The sequence below is a fragment of the Salarias fasciatus genome, chromosome 14, assembly GCF_902148845.1.
Source record: "Salarias fasciatus chromosome 14, fSalaFa1.1, whole genome shotgun sequence".
Classification (NCBI taxonomy): domain Eukaryota; kingdom Metazoa; phylum Chordata; class Actinopteri; order Blenniiformes; family Blenniidae; genus Salarias; species Salarias fasciatus.
Window position 1 is genome coordinate 10270710 of NC_043758.1, and position 18901 is coordinate 10289610.

At 42.3% G+C, this 18901-nt stretch overlaps 1 protein-coding gene across 1 annotated transcript; it reads right to left on the bottom strand.

Annotated features, from left to right (window-relative positions):
* Positions 1 to 445: 445 nt before the first annotated feature.
* Positions 446 to 17305, bottom strand: oafa (OAF homolog a (Drosophila)). Its single transcript, XM_030109362.1, has 4 exons — positions 16595 to 17305; positions 4420 to 4554; positions 4138 to 4318; positions 446 to 2372 (listed from the first exon to the last, which is right to left on the bottom strand). Exons 1-4 carry the CDS (start codon positions 16823 to 16825, stop codon positions 2098 to 2100), a joined length of 822 nt encoding a protein of 273 aa, XP_029965222.1. The 5' UTR covers positions 16826 to 17305; the 3' UTR covers positions 446 to 2097.
* Between the last annotated feature and the right edge of the window lie 1596 nt (positions 17306 to 18901).

Here is an 18901-nt window from a genome sequence, read left to right on the forward strand (position 1 = left end):
AAAGATTTTAAACACTTTTTACAAGCTACTGTTGCTTTCTGTCACAGAGTTCCAGTCTTTGTCTGGAATTCATGATTCGATGTTTAACTTTTGAGTTTAGTAAATTAATAAAAACTACTGTATTTTTTCATTAACAGCCTTTTTTTTGCAGCATTAAACACCAATCTTACAGGGGAACAACTGCTAGCTTTGCTAGCCAAGGTGCTAGACACAATCCATAATATAATGAAGCCAAAGATAACATTTTCATTTGATGGAGGATTTGCAGAGCTAAGGGTTAGCCTTCAGATGCCCAGGTCTCATAGTTAAAATAAAAAGTGTTTATTAAAGTATGGAAATAAACATATACAGATTAAAGGTATCCATCTATACTATAGGTTTTACTTTCAATTCCTACATTTGAACACAAATGTCTTTACTTTCCACTCCTTACATTGTTTAACTATATAATTCAAGGTCTATTGCTCTTACTCCAGAAAAAAAGGTTTGTATTTATGTTAAATATTTAAATTAGAGCCAAACCAATCCTCTTGACATAACATCAGTCATGCAACAAATTATTCCAACAAATCTTTTCATGCATTGTTTAATTCAGATCATGAAATCAACTCAACAAACCCTGAATATTAGCACAATGCAGTGCAAAAAGAGACTTTATTGGAACAATGTAAAACAGCTCTTAATGGTACGTTACCTAATTGCTTCATTTTCTTTTTACAACAAACTCTTTCATAGAAAAAATATGTCTCAACTTAATCTACAATTACATACCAAAAAATTACAGTGGAAATGTTAAGGCACTTTAATAACCAGAGAAGGCCACAAATACAAATGTTTCACTCATTTGGTTCTTTAGTTAGCAGGACACAAACCAAGCCCTTCCCTGACCCTCTCGACACAATTAACATCTGATATGGCAGTGAAGACCGAGGACGAAGCTGGAGGTAAGACAGTCTTAAGATCCACTGCGTCCAGATTTGGTCCCGCAAGTTCAACGATTACAGTCTTAAATGAGACGAGGACTCTGAGATGCATAAATTATAAAGTGTTGAGATGACCAGGCAGATATTAGGGATCTGACAGTGTGGTTTTTAAACAGAAAACACAAGACGCTAAAACACTGGTTAACCAGAAGATGGCAGCATATATTAACAGAACATCTACACTGCAGCTTTAGTGCATCTCAACATGGAAAAGGGAGCTTGTTCCTATAAAGTGAAATATAAGCCCTTCTTTTAATAGTTTTCCTTATGACTTTGGTTGACTTGACAATTCGTACACAAACACATGAGTGCTGGGTGAGAGAGGCATCTCTCATGGATACTGACCAGGTGGACCAGAGTTAAAACTGTACTCCCAAGTACAAAAATTAACCCATTTAAGCTACAGTCCAAAAACCCAACAAGAAGTTGTTTCTGAACACCTGTGGTTAAAAAGAGGCGAGCTTAGGAGCTTGTTAAACGCTCAAACGAGACAAAAGTTAAGGTATTCCTTATAAAGTTACAAAAATAGTCCTCCATAATTTCATCTTGCAACCAAAATAAATAAAGACAGCACTGGAGGACTTCTTTGTCAGCCTGTTTACATGGTTATAAACCGGCATGGAGCTGTTGGTAGAGTTTTTCACAGAGCTTTAGAAGAAAGATGAATCCATCTTCCATATTTTCCTTCTTTGTTGAACTCCGCTGGCTGAGATTGGGACACTCTCGTTCCTCTGCTGGTGTTGAAACGACCAGAATAGCATGGTCCAGCTTTCTGCATGCTGCAGCTTGTTTCAGTCAGTTATTCTTGTTGTCAATTGTTGTAATAGTCCCACCCCAAAAAAAATTAAACATTAAAAACACAAGGCACAAATGTGACAGCTTGTTGACAGATTTTAGAGTCAGTGTCTCCACTGCATCCATCCTAACACAAGAGATTTTGGTCTCACTTGGAACCTGAATTATATCTTTTCAGCACTCCCCACCGTATGAAGCTCCACCGAGCATCATCTAAACTGAGGTCCAGTGTTTACCTCGACGAGCTGGGTGGAGAGGCACTGGCTTGGCTGGGGACACAGGCTGGGTTTCTCTTTTCTAAGCCATCCGGGACTAAACGCTAGGTCTCCTCGTCCCATAGACAGAGCTGTTTCTGGGGAACGTAGTAGGTGAAGTGGTAGCCCTTGCTGCAGCTCTTTATCCCGCACTTGTAGGTGGAGCCTTTTCCCGTCGTGTCCCGGCTGCGGCAGTATTTGAGCAGACAGGGGTACCACTCCAGGCGCAGGCTGTACGTGCAGAGGCAGGGCTGCCACAAGTCCTTAGTTGAATGGCAGGCCTGAAAGCTGGGCACCTCGGTTGTTTGGGGCAGGACTTCGAATATGGAACCATCCACTCCTGCAGCACGGACAGAACAGAAGCATCATTATCTAAGCGGTTTGCAATTCAAAACTAAATCAAGCTATCACACCGAAGCGTGAATTACTCTCTTTCTGATTCCACTCAAATATCGCATTGAGCTGGAGAAGGGACACAAAGTGGCTCAAGTGCGGCGGAGATGGGGCAGTAAAAGGGGAGCTTTGTCATGTTAAGGAGATGCTACCATGATTCCCTGTGCAGATAACGGCGCATGGTGAACCATGACCATCAACATTGTTTTCCTTATAACTAAGCTGTCAGTGGACAATCGTGCTGTCTGATGGATTCTCCTCAGCCGGGATAATTGGGACGTCATTGTCATCAAGAACCTGGATCCTGCTGCAACTGGAGCTGGATAAATAAGTCCTCATTGTATTAAATCTAGATACAGTACTGTGCATGAGTTTTAAGCAGATGATGCTAATGTTAGTGTACTAAAAGCAAGGAAAATTCCTCATTGGCTGAACATTTATTCTGCAGCAGAGGAAAAAAACCATCAAGCGCCACAATATTTATTAAAAATTCCCTCCGCACATCAAAAAAAAAAAAAATGCATGTAAAGAATGCAAAGAGGATTGCAGTAAGTTGAAGAAGAAGGGGGAAATAAATAGCATGAGCAGTCACAGGAGCTTATCAGCTCAAACAGAGGAAAATACTTGAGGGGCCATATCGCTAAAATGTGGTGGAAAGAGGTGTTTAGGTGATACAAGCAGGGGAGACAGACCGTTTCTGAGATAAGAAGTGTGAGTTCAGAGGTGCACTGTACAGAGACACTTTGGACCGTAAAAGAGGAGACACAAATACAAAGTAATATTCAACAAAAGCCAGAAGTAGAAAGCTGCTGTAGTTGATTACACATATGTGAAAAATCCATTCAAGTATTTGTTTTTCTCGTGACTTCATTTTACTCGCAACTTCATACAGTTCTAAAATCAGCTTGTTGCTCCAAAAATTCTATGGAAATAAAAATTTTTTGCTTACATTTTTATTTTTATTTAGTTTCCATAACACTATTTTCCAAAAATGGTCTCATCTCCAGTGTCAAAGTAGCTAAAGAAGTGAGCAATGTTGAAAATGGATGAAACTTCTAATAGTTTGCCAAAAAAAGAAGAAAATAACAGTTGAAATTGAAAATGTTTAAATTGCTAAATACTGCTAAAACTGTTGTGACATTAGGAAATGCACACCAGCTATAAATATTTTAGAAGGTTAAAAAAAAAAAAAAAAAAACATTACAAACAAGGGCAAAATTGCTAAAAATTGGCTACATAAGCAAAAAATATTTATTTAAGAAAATAGTTTTTGTCAAATGTATCCAAATTGCAGCTATGAAACCAAATAAACGCAACCCGGGTTTCAGTCGGTCATTTTTTTTTATTTTTTTTTAATTATTAACACTTTGTGGCTCCAGATCATTTTATTTGGTGAAAAAAAAACTGTTCTTTTGGGCATAAAGGTTGCAGACCCCATTTGACCCCTTTAAATAAGCATGTGAGATAACACAGAAGGGAACGTCAACAGTGGAAAGACCGTGTCAATTCCAGAAAAGTGTGCGAAAGACAGACAAGCTTAGAAAACCACAGTGATGGACAATTTTACAGACGGTTACAGACGCACACAAAAGTCCCCAGTGAGACGGAGACAACACACACACACACACACACACTGGGAGAACATGCATTAACCACTCTAGCACTGTACTGCCACATCAAACCAGCGTCAGAGCCATCAGGTGAATGCTGACCTTTGTCCAGCCAGTGTTTGACGTCTGCCTCTCTGGTGTAGATGGCCTCCCGGGCCTCGCTGCACATGTTGTGGATGTGCGAGCTGAGCTGCCAGGCCCGAGTCAGATTGACCGCCGCGCTCATGGTCAGCTGCTCCAGCCCCCTCCGCTCCTCCGCCAGGCGGATTGCTTGTGGATTTTTCTGAGGAGGCGGCACAGAGGACCACACAGAGCATTGATCCTCAGATTCTCTCGAGCATGTGAAGGGAAACGGTGGACCGCGAGGCCTTTGCTGTGTCATACCTGTCTGAGTCGGGCCATGGACTCGCTGGGGATGATCTCATTGCGGTTGAGGCGAGAGATGAAGCACAGGGCCTGGTACTGGTTCTGCCCTCTCTCCAGCTCGCCCAGGATCAGCGCCCGGAATATCTTCACATCCTGCAATAAAACCAGGGATGAGTCGGTGGCACGGACGAAGCAGACAACTCCCACAGGGCAGTGAAGCGGTGCGGAAGGCGCAGTCAAAATAACTTAGTTTATACAAGCTGGCTCACACAGGTTAGAATAAATACTCTCTCTGATTGAGAACTTGATGCACTACTTTGAGAAATTCAATATGAGGACTTCAAAGAGGTCCATTCTACTGTCATTGACTTTATTTGCAGTCACGTCAACTGCAAGTAAAGAGGCGTTTACAGTCACTACACCCATAAAACCTCATTTGATAGTTTGTTGATGCTTTTTATTGTCTGTAGGCTCCGGCAAACTTGCTCCAATCTCACTCTGGTTACTTGTACTGTCAAACAAACACTTATTTTCCTGTCTTGTCATTGCTGACGGGATTTGGCATATAACCCGAACTCCTAGACCTTTTATTATATCTTAACTATTCAGAAATTACAGCCATCCAGCTTTATGTGTTTATTCTCCTCATGACTTCCGTGTTATGACCTTCAATCACAAACAAGATTTACCAGCTCATCACACATTCCTAACAGGGATTATTTGGCATCATGAAAAAAAAACACACAATAGTAGCAATAATAACTGTCAGCTATTGGAAACTGAAGTTATCTTGGAAAAGAGGGGAGAAGCACTCACTCATCACACATTTGTATTTAACAACTCTACACCCATTCATTCTAAATAGATCGAGGTTTCCCAGTCATAAAAAGGATTGATTTTAGGGTATTGTGCTCGACAGGCTTATTATGTTGCTTTGGCTGAGCCTCCACTGTTCAGAATTTCAATCTTGGAACGAAAATAAGATTGTGGAAGACAACATCGTCGAGTGTCAATAAAAAATAATGACGACGTCGCTTTCCAAAATGTGTACAAGTCATAGAAATGTGGAGGAAAGTTTTGTGTGATGATAAAACATCAAAACACTGTATTCCACTGGGGTCAGCCATCTTGAAAACAAACTTCCAAGGTGCCTTGAGTTTGTGGTTGGGATACCGACATAAAAGTGGGCGCCCACTTCTCAACTCTGAAAACTGTAGGCTGGAGGCAAATAGAAAGCAGCATCAGGATATCTCACATGCAGTAAAAGTCAGAAACACATTAACGTGCTCTAATGAGGGACTCCACGAGTAGGAAAATGCCGATAATAAGAATTCACAAAAAAAAAAAAAAAGAGGAAAAAAGTGCTGCTTTTGGCAAGTGTATGCGAGATCTGGCACCAAACTCAAGGCCATAAAGAGTTCCATGAGGGGGAATGCAAAGCATGATGGGAAACCACCATAGTGGGGAGAGCAGAACAGCAGACCTGTCCTCCTATTCATCAGACACCCACCCCCCCCTCCTTGGCTGCAGATTCAACACACACAGACACACAGTCCCAAACACCCCTCCTCCGCTTTTCACACACCCGTCTGAAGCAAACAGGCTGGAGAGGAGTAGCAGTTTGAAGGCTTGTACTCCCTGCAGGAGCAGTCCCGGGACAGATAAACAGCACAGCGATAACCCCACTGAGTTCTCCTTTAAGCCGCTCCGTCCCACTTCCTGCAGGCATGCATGGAAACTTAAGGGTACACGCTGGCCAGAAAGCAGCACATCCTGCCTCACAAGTGTTTACGCTCTGTAAGTTCTTTATGGACTACTTTGCATGATCACGGGGTTCCTCACTCTAATGACCACTTTAGCGGGAGAAAAGGGTTTCTGGCAGGCCTACAATACAAGCATGAGTATTACACAAGACAATCATGCAACGCTGTTTAACCTCTGGAAGGAAAATCACTGAGCAAATATTGATTAAACGTCTGTGAGCTGCTTGGGCTTTCAGAAAGCACAGACCCAAAGAAGTGTGGAAGTATAGGCGGCGGAGAAGAGATACTTCAGCCGCTCTCATGCTGCGGCAATAAGAAGAAAACAGCGGGGATGATTAAAGAGAGTGTCAAGATCAGAAGGAGCAGGAGTGAACTGAATGAAATATAAGGAAGAGGGAGATGGGCAACAGTGCCATTTGCCCTCCAGTGCAGGGAGTATGGAGGCCACAGCTTCAAGACCTCCCATACTGCAGACACATGGCGCTACGGCTGCGACGCCGTGTGTATGTACATGTGTGTTTAGGCAGGGAGCGAGAGGAGGGAAGGCATTCCTGTGAGCCACATGGATTTGCCTCAGGGTTCTCTGGGTAATTACAGAGAAGTAGCAGGGTAACTCCACCAACTGCGCCGCTTTGGAAGTGAGCGTAGACGCCGGGTTCTCCTCCTCCTCTCGTGTCATTATGAGTCCTGATTAATGAACGTCGACTTCTGCTGCCCCGCGCTTGGATTCAGGCCAAAAGGGAAAGGGGCAGAGCAACACACAGCACTCACTGGGGCAACAACTTTAATTTATGCTCAATTCAGGGAAAAACTGGGGAAAAAAATAAATAGTGAAGGGAATGCTGGATGTCTAATTTATCCGACGACTGCTCGACAAATATGAATACATGAATATGGAGGGAATTCTTGGTAAAACTATAAAAAATGTCTGACACATTCTCTAATCACGGACAGAGTTACTGTATCAGTATGTAACAGCTTTGCATATGCATTCTGATTTGATTGAATCCAGTGTACACATACAGTCATAGATCTGTAAAGTATGAAAGCCAAGTGGCTTTAACGAAGTATGTCAGTTAAAAAAAATAAATAAAAAATTGTAACCAATCAGAAACAGATGGTTGCACAGGACGTGCTCGTCCTCTGTGCATGTGATTCGAGTGTCCCGACACTGCATACATCCATAAACAGCAGGGGCTGGGACATGCAGATGACAGCAGGACTGCTGCTGATTTGCAGCCCACCGTGAATCCATGATTTCAGCACATCTGACATACATACGACATTCAATATGTTTAAATACACATTGCTTTAATTCGCAGGGCTGTTTACTGTTTATTTACAGGACAACACGCAAAGGAAGCGAATACGTTTTGTCCATTTGAGCGAGCTCTTTGAGACTTCCTCTCTTTGCAAGTTAGTTTTACAGCAATTCCTCAGCATTGTGATAACTCTATATTCACATCCGTCGGGGTAGTAGCATGCAATCTAGCTGTTTTCTATGAACTTCAGGGATAAAGCTTTCAAAACTAACACATGCCAAGTCTATTGACCTCAAATACAAACAAGAATTCTCCAAAATGAAAGAGTCCGCCTTTAAAAAGGCACCAACGAACCAGTTTTGGTGTCTTTGCAGTTTATGTAGTGCTGAAAAAGTCATTCCCACTTCAAAAGGTCAACTGTACCAACAATTACCTCATCGCCACATCTTCATCCAGACAGAAGCTGTTGGACTCAACTGTTTGGACAAGACCAGACACACATGTGCCTGCCTGGAAAACCAGCAGTGGCACATGTACGTACTCTCTCATTTGTGCAGATTCACTGAATAAAGGATAAAAGAAAACAGAGCAAACGAGTCAAACATGCTGCGGTGTGCCTAAACATCAGGATAATTGCACCTGCTGTAAAGATGAGAAGCAAAAGACAAACATTGAGGAGAGTTCATGCGGTCGGCCTTATCAAACAACAGCTGCCCTGACAGTGGTGACTTAAAAGCTGGGAATTGTGGTGCATTCATTGCAGCTGGGAACCTGGAAAGTCAGAAAGACAACAAGACACAGCCAAGAAGTTCACTTTGGGAAAAATCTACACCTCAACGACATAACATTTTAATCACTTGTACAAAGCTAAAACCTGGACGAGGCAACATATGTAAACGACTTGACTGTAATAAACTTTATAACGTAGTATATCATTAGGAAAAATGTTTTCTAATGTAGATGCACAAACACTCTTGGATTGAGTGATGTTATATTACTATCTGGGAGCTCTATGAAGGTAGAAAAGTAAAATTCTGTAGTACCTCAGATGCTGAAGTGAGATTATTCTCACTTCCCACTTCCTCAGTTCTGTGGCAGCAGTAAGAAGAACTGGTTATGAACTGCAGCAAAACCAAGTTCATTGTCTTATCTAAAATTATCTATGTGTATCTGAACAGGAAACTGCTAGTGTTACTCAGTACACTACATCCACATAGACCGGCTTAAACCTGAAAATGAAAAGTAAGGCCAACTGAAAGTTTTCACACAAAGCTGACATCTGCATCAGGAAAATGAGTCACCCCCATAGTGCGTTTCCATAGACTGACATAAATTAAAGGTCTGAGGACTAGGATTAGAGAAAATCACCAGGTATGGACATTAAAAAAAGAAAAGAACATTTCCCCTGTTTTGACAATGATGAGCAATGCTGTAATCAAAGGACAGGGCAGCCTTGAGTTTTTCCTCGACCGGGGCAGCGTAAATGTCAGCGCGGCTATAAATAATCCACACAAGTGCAGATTCCTTAACATCGATCCTGTACACCCCAGACTTGGTGCATTTGCAGACAAACTACCGCTGGCACCGAGCCAAACAAGTCTGTATTCATGCAAGCTGACTAGTGGGTCAAACTGAGACCTGCTAAACAGGCGAGCGAGTGGGGGGCTCTTTCATTGGTGGTTACCTTTGGTGGGTTGGATTATTTAAGAGGTGCACAAAAGCCCATTCAGATACTCAAAGGATGCCATTTACAGTGAACATTCTCAGCCACTGTAACCCAGCTAGCCAAACACAGCCTTTTCACAGAGTGTATACTTCGTTTACTGGCTGTGAAAACAGGAGCTGTGTGAGGCGCAACGCTGGAGCAAAAGTCGAGATATTTTTACGAGGGTTCTGAAGCAAAGAGAGCACTCCAAATGCCCCCCGTGAAATGGCCACAACACAAAATGCACATCTCACTTTGTGGCAGCACATTCTCCCTTCAAGCAGAGGTTCCACCAGGGTTTACATCCACGCTGATTTGTATTTGAAAAGGTCAGCCGGTGTTACCCCACCTCTCTTGAAAAGGTCAGACATAGGTCGATTACAATGTGAAAAGCACAGCAAGGGTTAAGCAAGGGTTAAGTCATTGCAGACAAGTCAAGATGTGGTGTCTGCGGGAGTATTTCTGAATACAAGCAGGGTAGCGAATAACTGTATCAACATAAAGATGTGGTGACTACATACAGGCGACTCACAAAAACAAACTCAAGCCACATCAATTAGCACTAAAACAATCGATCGACAAACCACTGCTACAAGTCCATTTTAGTCTTGCATACATTTCCAGCTAATGAGTAGAATTATGCTGTAAGCATCTCACTAATGTTGTGAAGCAGATCTTATCTGCACAAAACAAGTTCTTCAGTCCTGCCACCACTGAAAGAAATGTGCATACATACTTATCATACACACTACTCATATTATCTCCAAGCGGTGTCTCGAAAAAAATGTCACTGTGCCCAAATGCGAATTACTAACTCATTAAAGTGGCTTCCAATATGTGTGCAGTGTAATTGTCCAATTACCAGCATGTGGCAGGGTTGTAGCATGCACAGTCTAAAACACATAAATGATGAAGAACTGCCAGATACTCAAAGCCTTATTAGGGGAAAAAGTGAGACTAGTGAGAGGGTTAAAATGAACCACGGAGTGGTCAAATACTGGCCACTGACTGCGGGCTGACCTCAGCCGTTGGCTTAAAGAAGGTATGTTAAATGTAGCATTTCACACTTGCAAGCAAAGTTGGATATTCAAACACAAAAATGCACGTGCACACGGGGACAACTACACAAATGCAAACAGAATGGCAGTGGCTGTGCCCTGTCCAGAGGGTGTCCTTCCTGTTTTCAAATCCCCTCTAAGACCCTGTCTGTTGATAAGGCGAATGGCTGACCCGGGGAGGACCGCTGCTCACACACGCTCTCATCGGACATTTGGGATCATTGTGGGTCTGTGAGGGTGAATTTATCTCTTTGAATTGAACAGCTGGGCTGGATCAAAAAAAAAAAAAATTACTGCAATACCATTTTCATCTCTCAAACTGACACTTAAATGTTACTTGGCTCACATCGCATCATAAATCAGCAGTCCCAACATAAAAGTTGCAGGAAGAAAAAAATCTGAATCACACATCTTCAAAATTGCAACGTTTCTATTCGATTTGGGAAAATATTTTTACTTTCAAAACTGCAAGTCTCTTTCAGTGGCTGTGATCATCCTTGAAAATACATGGATTTTTCCATATTTGCTGTTGAGGAGGGTACTTTGCCCTTGTGTGTGAGTGGAGCCAGTCAAAAGCACAGGTGTAGGCAGGGATTAAAGATCATTTGGGGGGGACACAGGGAGAGACATACATGCACACACACACACACACACACACACACACACACACACACACACACACACACACACAAAAGGAGCAGGAGAAAAGCCGCCAAGCAAAGAAATGCTTAAGCTGAGGTTAATTACAGGCACCGCAAAGGCAAGAATGTAGAGTCACATTCGGGGCCGGTCACACCTGGCTGTCCAAAGAGCCGACCAATTAGTAAACAAGCACTGAATGGACAATCAAAACACTGGAGGCCATGGTAAGAAAGGTGTGCCCTGTGGCTATTTTGCCAATAACAATGAAGGTTGGCTTGGTTTTCCAACTGGAGGGAGTATTACAATTTCAGTGGTACACGTGAGCTCAGAAATACCAGCAGCCTGAACTCTGGATTTTAGCGGACGTCGAACCTGCACGAAACGAGTGCAGACCACAACGAGGGAACTATTCATCCACACAGAATCTGGATACAGTTAAGCAGGTACTCAAACTGTTTACGGAGACTTTGCATTCAGGAAATGAGAGGGAGGTAAACAGTGAGTGCTAACAGAGAAGGAAATGAGGCAGATAGATAAGGAGTAAACAATGAGGATGGCTTCAGTCCCATTCAGCCACTAGCTGTTGTTCCACATTTTTCATATCCTGTTACAAGAGACATAAAAACAGCTATTTCATGGCCAGAATTAAAAAAAAAATATTGGGATTATTGCATTTATCTGTCACAAAGGCAAAAAGGAAAAATTTTTGGGAGGGTAACTACAGAAAGAAAAATAGCTCAAGCATATTACTTGAAAAAAACATTTTCTAATAAAATAATAAAATTTTCTAATTCATTCGAAACAATAATATAACTCCCATTACTGCACCACTTTCCTTTACTCTTCTCATATCTGTGACAGCAGAAACTATGTTTTCTGGTCACAAAAAAGTGAAAACCAGTTTATTTGACAAGTTTAGTGGTGACGTAATACTTTCCCAGGTGTGGACCCTTATAGCTTTAGCTTTTACTCTGACTCAACCGTCACCCAAGTAAAACACAATAAATTAGCCTGACACTCTCCAGGTCAGGCGGACAAAAACCGCTTATCCATGACTTGGACGGAGGGGATGTTTCAGGACAAGAAGGTTTGGAATGGTAAAACGTTTGCTGTTGCGATCAAATGCAAATCTCAAACCAGTGAGGTAGTTCTGTCTTTTTGTCCGCTGAAGGCTGCTTCCAAAGCCCAATGCTGTCTGCTGCCCCTGATCACTGGAGAAAAATCTTATTGGACAGATGATATGTATCCCTTTCTCCCTGCCGTCTGTCTCCAAAAAAGCATGCGAGAGAGCCTGTGGGGATAGAAAGCTTTTTTTCCTTTATCAGCTGCATTATAGATGAACATCTGGCCTGCTGGTGGGAGGGGGATGAAGGATAAAGACACCAACAAGGCCAGAGGGGCCATGAAAGGCCAAAAGGGAGAGCATGTGGGGCCACACCACCACCTCCACAACACAATGAATTATCTTATGATCAAGAGACAGCAGAGAACAAATGGGACCCAGGAGAAAGACTCAAGTGCACAAGTTCAAAATTTCAACTTTCATGCATGAAAAGATATTTTGAAGAGAAAAAGCATGAATCTAGACAAGTGCAGGTTCTGAAAATCAGTCATTATATTTCACTACACAGTAAGTAAGAAACTTTTTTCTTTGGTTTACCTTTCACACAAAAAGAACCAAAACACAAATAGAGAAAGCAGGTAAAGATGGAGGTCTTCTTAAACCCACCCCCCGCCCAGACACCGGCCCAGCAGATGGTCTCCAAGAAGAGCCCCCCCTCTCAGACAGCTGATCTGACAAAACATTAAAATGAGGTCAAACTCTAGTGGACACACGGACTCTCACCAACAGCCAAAAAACTTTCCCCTCTAGTGATCGCTGACTCCTCTACAAGGGATTCCTGGACCTCAGGTTGGGAAACACCGTTGTAAATCACTGTTGTTGCTGTTGTATATTTTTTTTCTTTTTGACTCTTCCCAGGAAGCATTAATCAGACAGTTGACTGTAAATCACAGATGACTCATTGTAACCTTTCACCGTTTTGTTGCGGATGATTTACTGAGAATGATACCAAAAACGAAAAACAAGGAAAAACAAAAAAGTTTTCTTGGCAGAAATGACACTTACCTATAAAAATGGACTTTACAAGTTTGTGCAAGTGACAAAGCAGGATGTCGTTTCAAGATTGCGTAAGAGGCAAGGTGTGGCAGCCAAACGAAAGATAAAGCAAGGTGTAAAATGTGGTTACTGTACCAACATGCAACTCACTTCCAGCACCTGAAAAGAAAAGTAAAACTGGCTTCTTCACAAACAGCAGGATTTTTGCCAACAACAAAGGAGCTAAATAGATTTGCACGCAGGCATCCCTCCGAAGAGTGACAGTTAGCTTAACAGTGAGTACAGGCTACGCTACGGTCTAAACCAACTGTATTTCAATGAAGGTTCTGGGAAAACATGAATGAGCGCCTTCTGAAAGAAGGTCCCAGAGGAACCCACCCAAAGCTTTCAATCCTTGTTTGACATACACACTTCAATTCATACTTTGTGCAAGTGTATGGATGGGTGTGTCACAAAAAAACTGTGGAAATCACAACTCTACACTTTGCTAATCTGAAAGTGATTTTATCCATGGCTAAAGAACAATACAGTCTGGGAAAATGAAATGATGTGCGACCTAATGAAATGGCTGACTGTTCATTCACACGACGTTGCCATTGTTTACAAAGTCTGGATCCATTTAACGTGATAGTGTAAGATAACGTCAAGACTGTTCTCTGCATCTGTTGGTTTTCTTAAATGTAAACGCAACATTTCATGGCTGCACACAGGAGGGAGTCCATCTAAACCGTTGAGAAAAAAGGAATATCATGAAAAAGGCTGAAAAAAGTTGTTATGAAGGGGGAGCGCTGCATGTAACTTCACTGTGATCTATTAAAAAGCAATTCTCTAAAGAAATATAACAACCTTTCCACAATTTTACTGTATGCATTTTATCACAACATGCTGGAGTTTCCCCGCGGGTGAAGCCACTGACATTCCTGCACTGATATGAGCCACTAGACTTGAAGCACAAAGAGCACAAACTGATAAACCCCTGTCACAAAAGCATCTTTCACTTTGCACATTGATGCATTAATACTGTGCTAGAATAATAGATATGGACTAAATCGGCAGCGAACAGGTGACTCTACAGTAATTTTCAATTCACAGCTACAACTCACATTTGTCTCCTGTTGCAAAAGATATTAAGTAGGTCATCAAGATAATACAGAGCTACAGACAGATTGCTACTATTTCACATAAGTTTCTCTAATGCACCGTGAACGCTGTGACTCAATTGAGAAAACCATGATTGCAATTACAGGAGAAGCATTGGATAATCGCCTCCCTCCGACGATCCACTTATTCTACAAAAAGCTTCATATTACACATCTTCAGTGGTTTCGGTTTAACAGATGACATGACGCACACATTGGGATTTACTCAACACGGCAGTGAGGTGTCACAAGCAACCTAAACCACATCATCTTTTCCATATGTCTACATGCCTCCAGAGCAAACCCAGCCATCCTGGAATCACTGTAGAGCTGATACTCGCAGTGATTCATTGCTTGGATAAGATTGACTAAACTTCCTACTCACATCCACCAGACCCTTCCACCACTGTCTAATGGCTATAACATGTACCATCACTTTGTTGCCACGTATTCACTCAAGAAACAGATCAAGAGGCTGCCGTCTGATGATCCGCTTAAAGTGGTTAAGAGGGTTTTGCTTATAAAACTTACTGCATTTTAAATGAAACAGTCCCATTCAGCTACTCACTCACACCATCACATATGATCCTCATGTATTATTGGCAATTATCATAAAAGGTATTTACACACCATTAGGAGCAACTTGGGTTTCAGCATCTTGTCAAAAGACACTTCAATACATAGGAAAAGATGTGGGATCAAACTTACACCATGCCTCAAACAAGTCAGGTGGGTTTAATACAAATAAACTTATTTGTAACATTACCTTCACGTGATCGTAAAGGAAAACAGCAATATTCCAGTTGGGAGCACATCAACCTGCACAGTACTAAATCCACCTTTGACTGTTTAGGACTGTGATAACTCAGTGTTTAACATTCCTGTTAAAACACTTCCCTTCCCACACGCGTTCATTTGAACTGTACACTCATAGCAGCTGGAAGTGACAGCTCATCCAAGTTTCCATAAATCCTGGAGATACTGCACAAGAGCTCAATGAAAACCACATGCAGGAGAAACGAGGATCGAGCAGGAGACAGAGAGGGGGACAGGAGGAGAAAGACCAAGAGAGACAGAAAGAGGGAGGGAGGGGGATTCAAAGGAGGCCAGGTTTCAACTGGAACAGATAAATCAAGCAGCGGAAAAGTAAAGTGATCTGAGAGGTTCTCTTGGCTTTATTCGAATAAACAAAACCATATGTGCAGACGTATAAGGGTGTACATACATACATGCTAGCATTTATACAGAGGAGGAGCAACATGAGGTGTCTATGCAAGCGAGAAAAGGCTCCTCGACCACGGATCATTGTACATCTCTTTCTACTGGAGTGTCACCAATGATTGGGGGCGACGGCCTCTTCTCTTTCAACTCTAAATTAGCTGTTTTGGTTAGTGAACCAGACGTGCAGATCAAAAAGGTCAGACATGCCCACTTAATCCTGGTAAATCTCCCCCTTCACATCTCGCCAGCTTGTCAGCTTCTGCGTGACAGCAACCATCACAGACGCATGCCTTGCTCCCTGCACTCCTGATGAAAACAGATTGTAGTATTCCTTCCAGGACTTAATTCATACGTCCCTGAGAAGTCACTGTAAAAAGTTAAACAGAATCACCCTAAAAAGTATCATGACTGTATTTCTGCTCAGGGTTGGACACTTGATCTGCTTGTCTACTTTTAGAAGAATGCTAAATATGGCCACTTATGATCAGCTCTGAACTGGATCAACAGGCAGCAGGGATTTTGGGGCCATTGGGGTCTGTGGGCGTCCACATCTAAGGAGCAACAGCTGTCTTGAGTTCAGTGAAACTCATACTGTGATGGAAAGAGATGAATGAAACCTTCTGCTTGAGAGGATGCACAAGTCACAGTGAGGAGTTTAAAGTGTGAGGGGCCACTTCTTTAAAGCTCCACAATTGTGACCCTCTATAATTGAATTGGGGTAACAGTTTAGGTTGGACCAAGAGACCATTATTTCAAATTGATTTCAGTCTTACTATAGGGATTTTGGGTATAGCTCATCAGAAAACAAATAAAAAGGGAAAGTTAAAGAGATTAGTGAAACTGTATGAAGACTGAAAATTGACTACTGTTTCCAAAAGTCTTGATAAGAATCATGCAAAAGCTTTAATTAAATTTTGTCTGGTGGAACTAATTAAGTGAAATTCCTCCATGGTCTCTCAATGAAATGAGCATTTCCCAGGGTGATAGGGTGGTGGGGGGTGGGAGGGGGTCAGGAGAGATCCCTTGTGGTTTTCACAGGAGGTACCCAAGAAAAACCAGGAGCAGTCTGGTTTTCACCTACTTCAGTTGTGACCAAAACATATACCTCAATATCCACTGAATACACAAAGTATTCAAACGTTTATTCAGTTGTAAGGGAGCTATTTCTGATGGAAAATTAAGACCTGACAGTGATTTGCACCATTAGTGCAGTGATGGATCTTTGTTTGGGATCCAATGAGATTCATTCAGAACAGTGGAGTGATCCGCACGAGCTCCTCTCACCTGTTTGAAGTCCGCCACAAAGGTGATGAGTGTCCCGTCTCCCTGCTTGAACTCCAGATAAATGGAGTCTCTCTCGCTGTCCGCCTCCAGAACCTCTTCGGTCACCAGTCCGTCGGCGAGCCGGACCCGGACCCGCAGCTCCGAGCCCAGTCCCACCGCGACCACCAGAACCAGGGCACACAGACGGGTCAGGATCCGAGCGGAAGCCGCACAGATGCAACCCGCAAACATACCCAAAGCCGCAGAAGTGAACCGGACAGAGGAAAAAACCGAGCCGAAATCCGAAGACCTGCGTTCATAGCCCCCGACTGTGTCCCGGGATTCCTCCTAAAGTCTCCTCCTTCATGGTCAGAGGTAAAGTTTCACAGTTCCGGACAGAAGTCACGGAAAGCGGAGGAGAAGCTCGGAGCTCTCCCCTCAGAGAAATCTCTGCTTCCCAGCCCGGAGGCTCGACTCGGCTCCCATTGAAAGTGCGTGGCTCCTTCGGTGTTGTTGATAAGATCATGCGCGGTTCAGTTTCCCCTCTCACACATTTACAGCCGACAGATAGAGGATCGCACGTTGCTTCTCCTCCTCCTCCTTTTATTGGGGGGGTTAATATTCCCGTCCCCTCTCTCTCTCTCTCTCTCTCTCTCTTTTCCCCTCCTGAGATCCAAACCGTCCCGTCACTTCCTATCCGTCGGTATCCCACCGCTCGCCTGACTGCCTCCTAACTTTTTTCTGACTGACTGAGTGAGTGAGTGAGAGCAGCGGTGCTAGTAAACTCTTAAAGCCACACCACCCCCGGAAAACTCTGCCCATCCCCCCCCAGAAGGGCCTCATGTGATCCCCCTGCCCTCCTGCTCCAGGGCTAATAATAAGACCCCCAGCTATTATCACAAAGGTGTTGTTAGAGATTGGTAAACCAGAGCTTTGGGCATGTTGTGCCATGTGTCATGTTGAGGTAAATCAATGGGAACAGGTAAACTCTGACTGGCAGGTGACAGTGAAATCAGAAAAAGGAAATTACATTTCTAAGATGTTAAAAGGGATTCCTGTTTATCCACAGAACATCGGAAACATTTGTTAAAGTTTACACCATTAAAGATACCGTTTGTAATTTGTCTACAGTAACTGGGTCTTTACTAACACTGCAGTTGTTTACTCTATTAAATGAAGGAATTTGAATCTTCTGTCATGACAAATCAGAAATGCCATCTATAAACTAGAATACCCAGAGGAAAGCTGTACACACAGGGGAGAACATGAAGACTCCACACAGAAAGGCCAGGCTGGTACTTCAACCCATGACCTCGTATTCTACACCCATACCCCTCACTTCCATATTACGTGTAAAATTCTCTAATTACTACCCTTCTAATCTTGTTTTTACTTGATTCTGGATCCCAAGAACTGTTAACCATCAGACCGTACAACTCTGTCATCTCAGGCCGGAGAGGGGGGCGATGTTGATTAAGGCTCTTCAGTGTTTTTAACTTCTTAGCACTTTACTTTGTAATCGATTGTTTTTAATTATTTTTACTTATTTTAATCCTGGAATGCATCTGAAGTGTGAATGTGAGCACAGACTGCCTTTTAAATTTCCCTTTGGGATCAATAAAGTATTTATCTATCTATCTATCTATCTATCTATCTATCTATCTATCTATCTATCTATCGATCTAACATTAAAATCTTTCAATGTGAATTTCCTTCAAAGGGTCAACATTCACTTTACGGTCTTTAAATCACCATTTGACCAAGATATATTCTCGATTTGATTTAGAAATCTTTCAATCTAAGAGTATTACTTTCATCTAACTGTGTGTGACAACACTTGATACTGCATGAGAGTGCTGTGACTCTCTGTAGCTTCCGATTTATCTTCAGGTAGGGTGACCATATTTTGATTAACAAAAAAGATAAAACCTGCCCTTGGCCCTGAGATACAATACTCACATGTAACAAATGCACTGTAATCTTTGCAAAGTGACCAGTTAATTTAAATAAGTGCTTAACAGACATTAGAAAACAATGAAAATGGAAAATTCTGAGGAATTTATTTAAAAAAAACCCCAAAATGGTCAGGAAAGGGGACATGTCAAGACATGTTTGGTTTTCAAGGTCAGTGAATGAACCAATAGTCTGCCAGACATATACCTTTTAATGACATAACTTTTAATGGCAGGGCCACTTCATCTAACACAGCTTTACTCTCTTTAGAACGTTTGAAGACGTTGAAAACCAAACAGTAGGATGATCCACTTATCAACATTTTCTAATTTTGTTTTCAAAGCATGTTTTCAAAAACAAAAGTTGTGTAACACA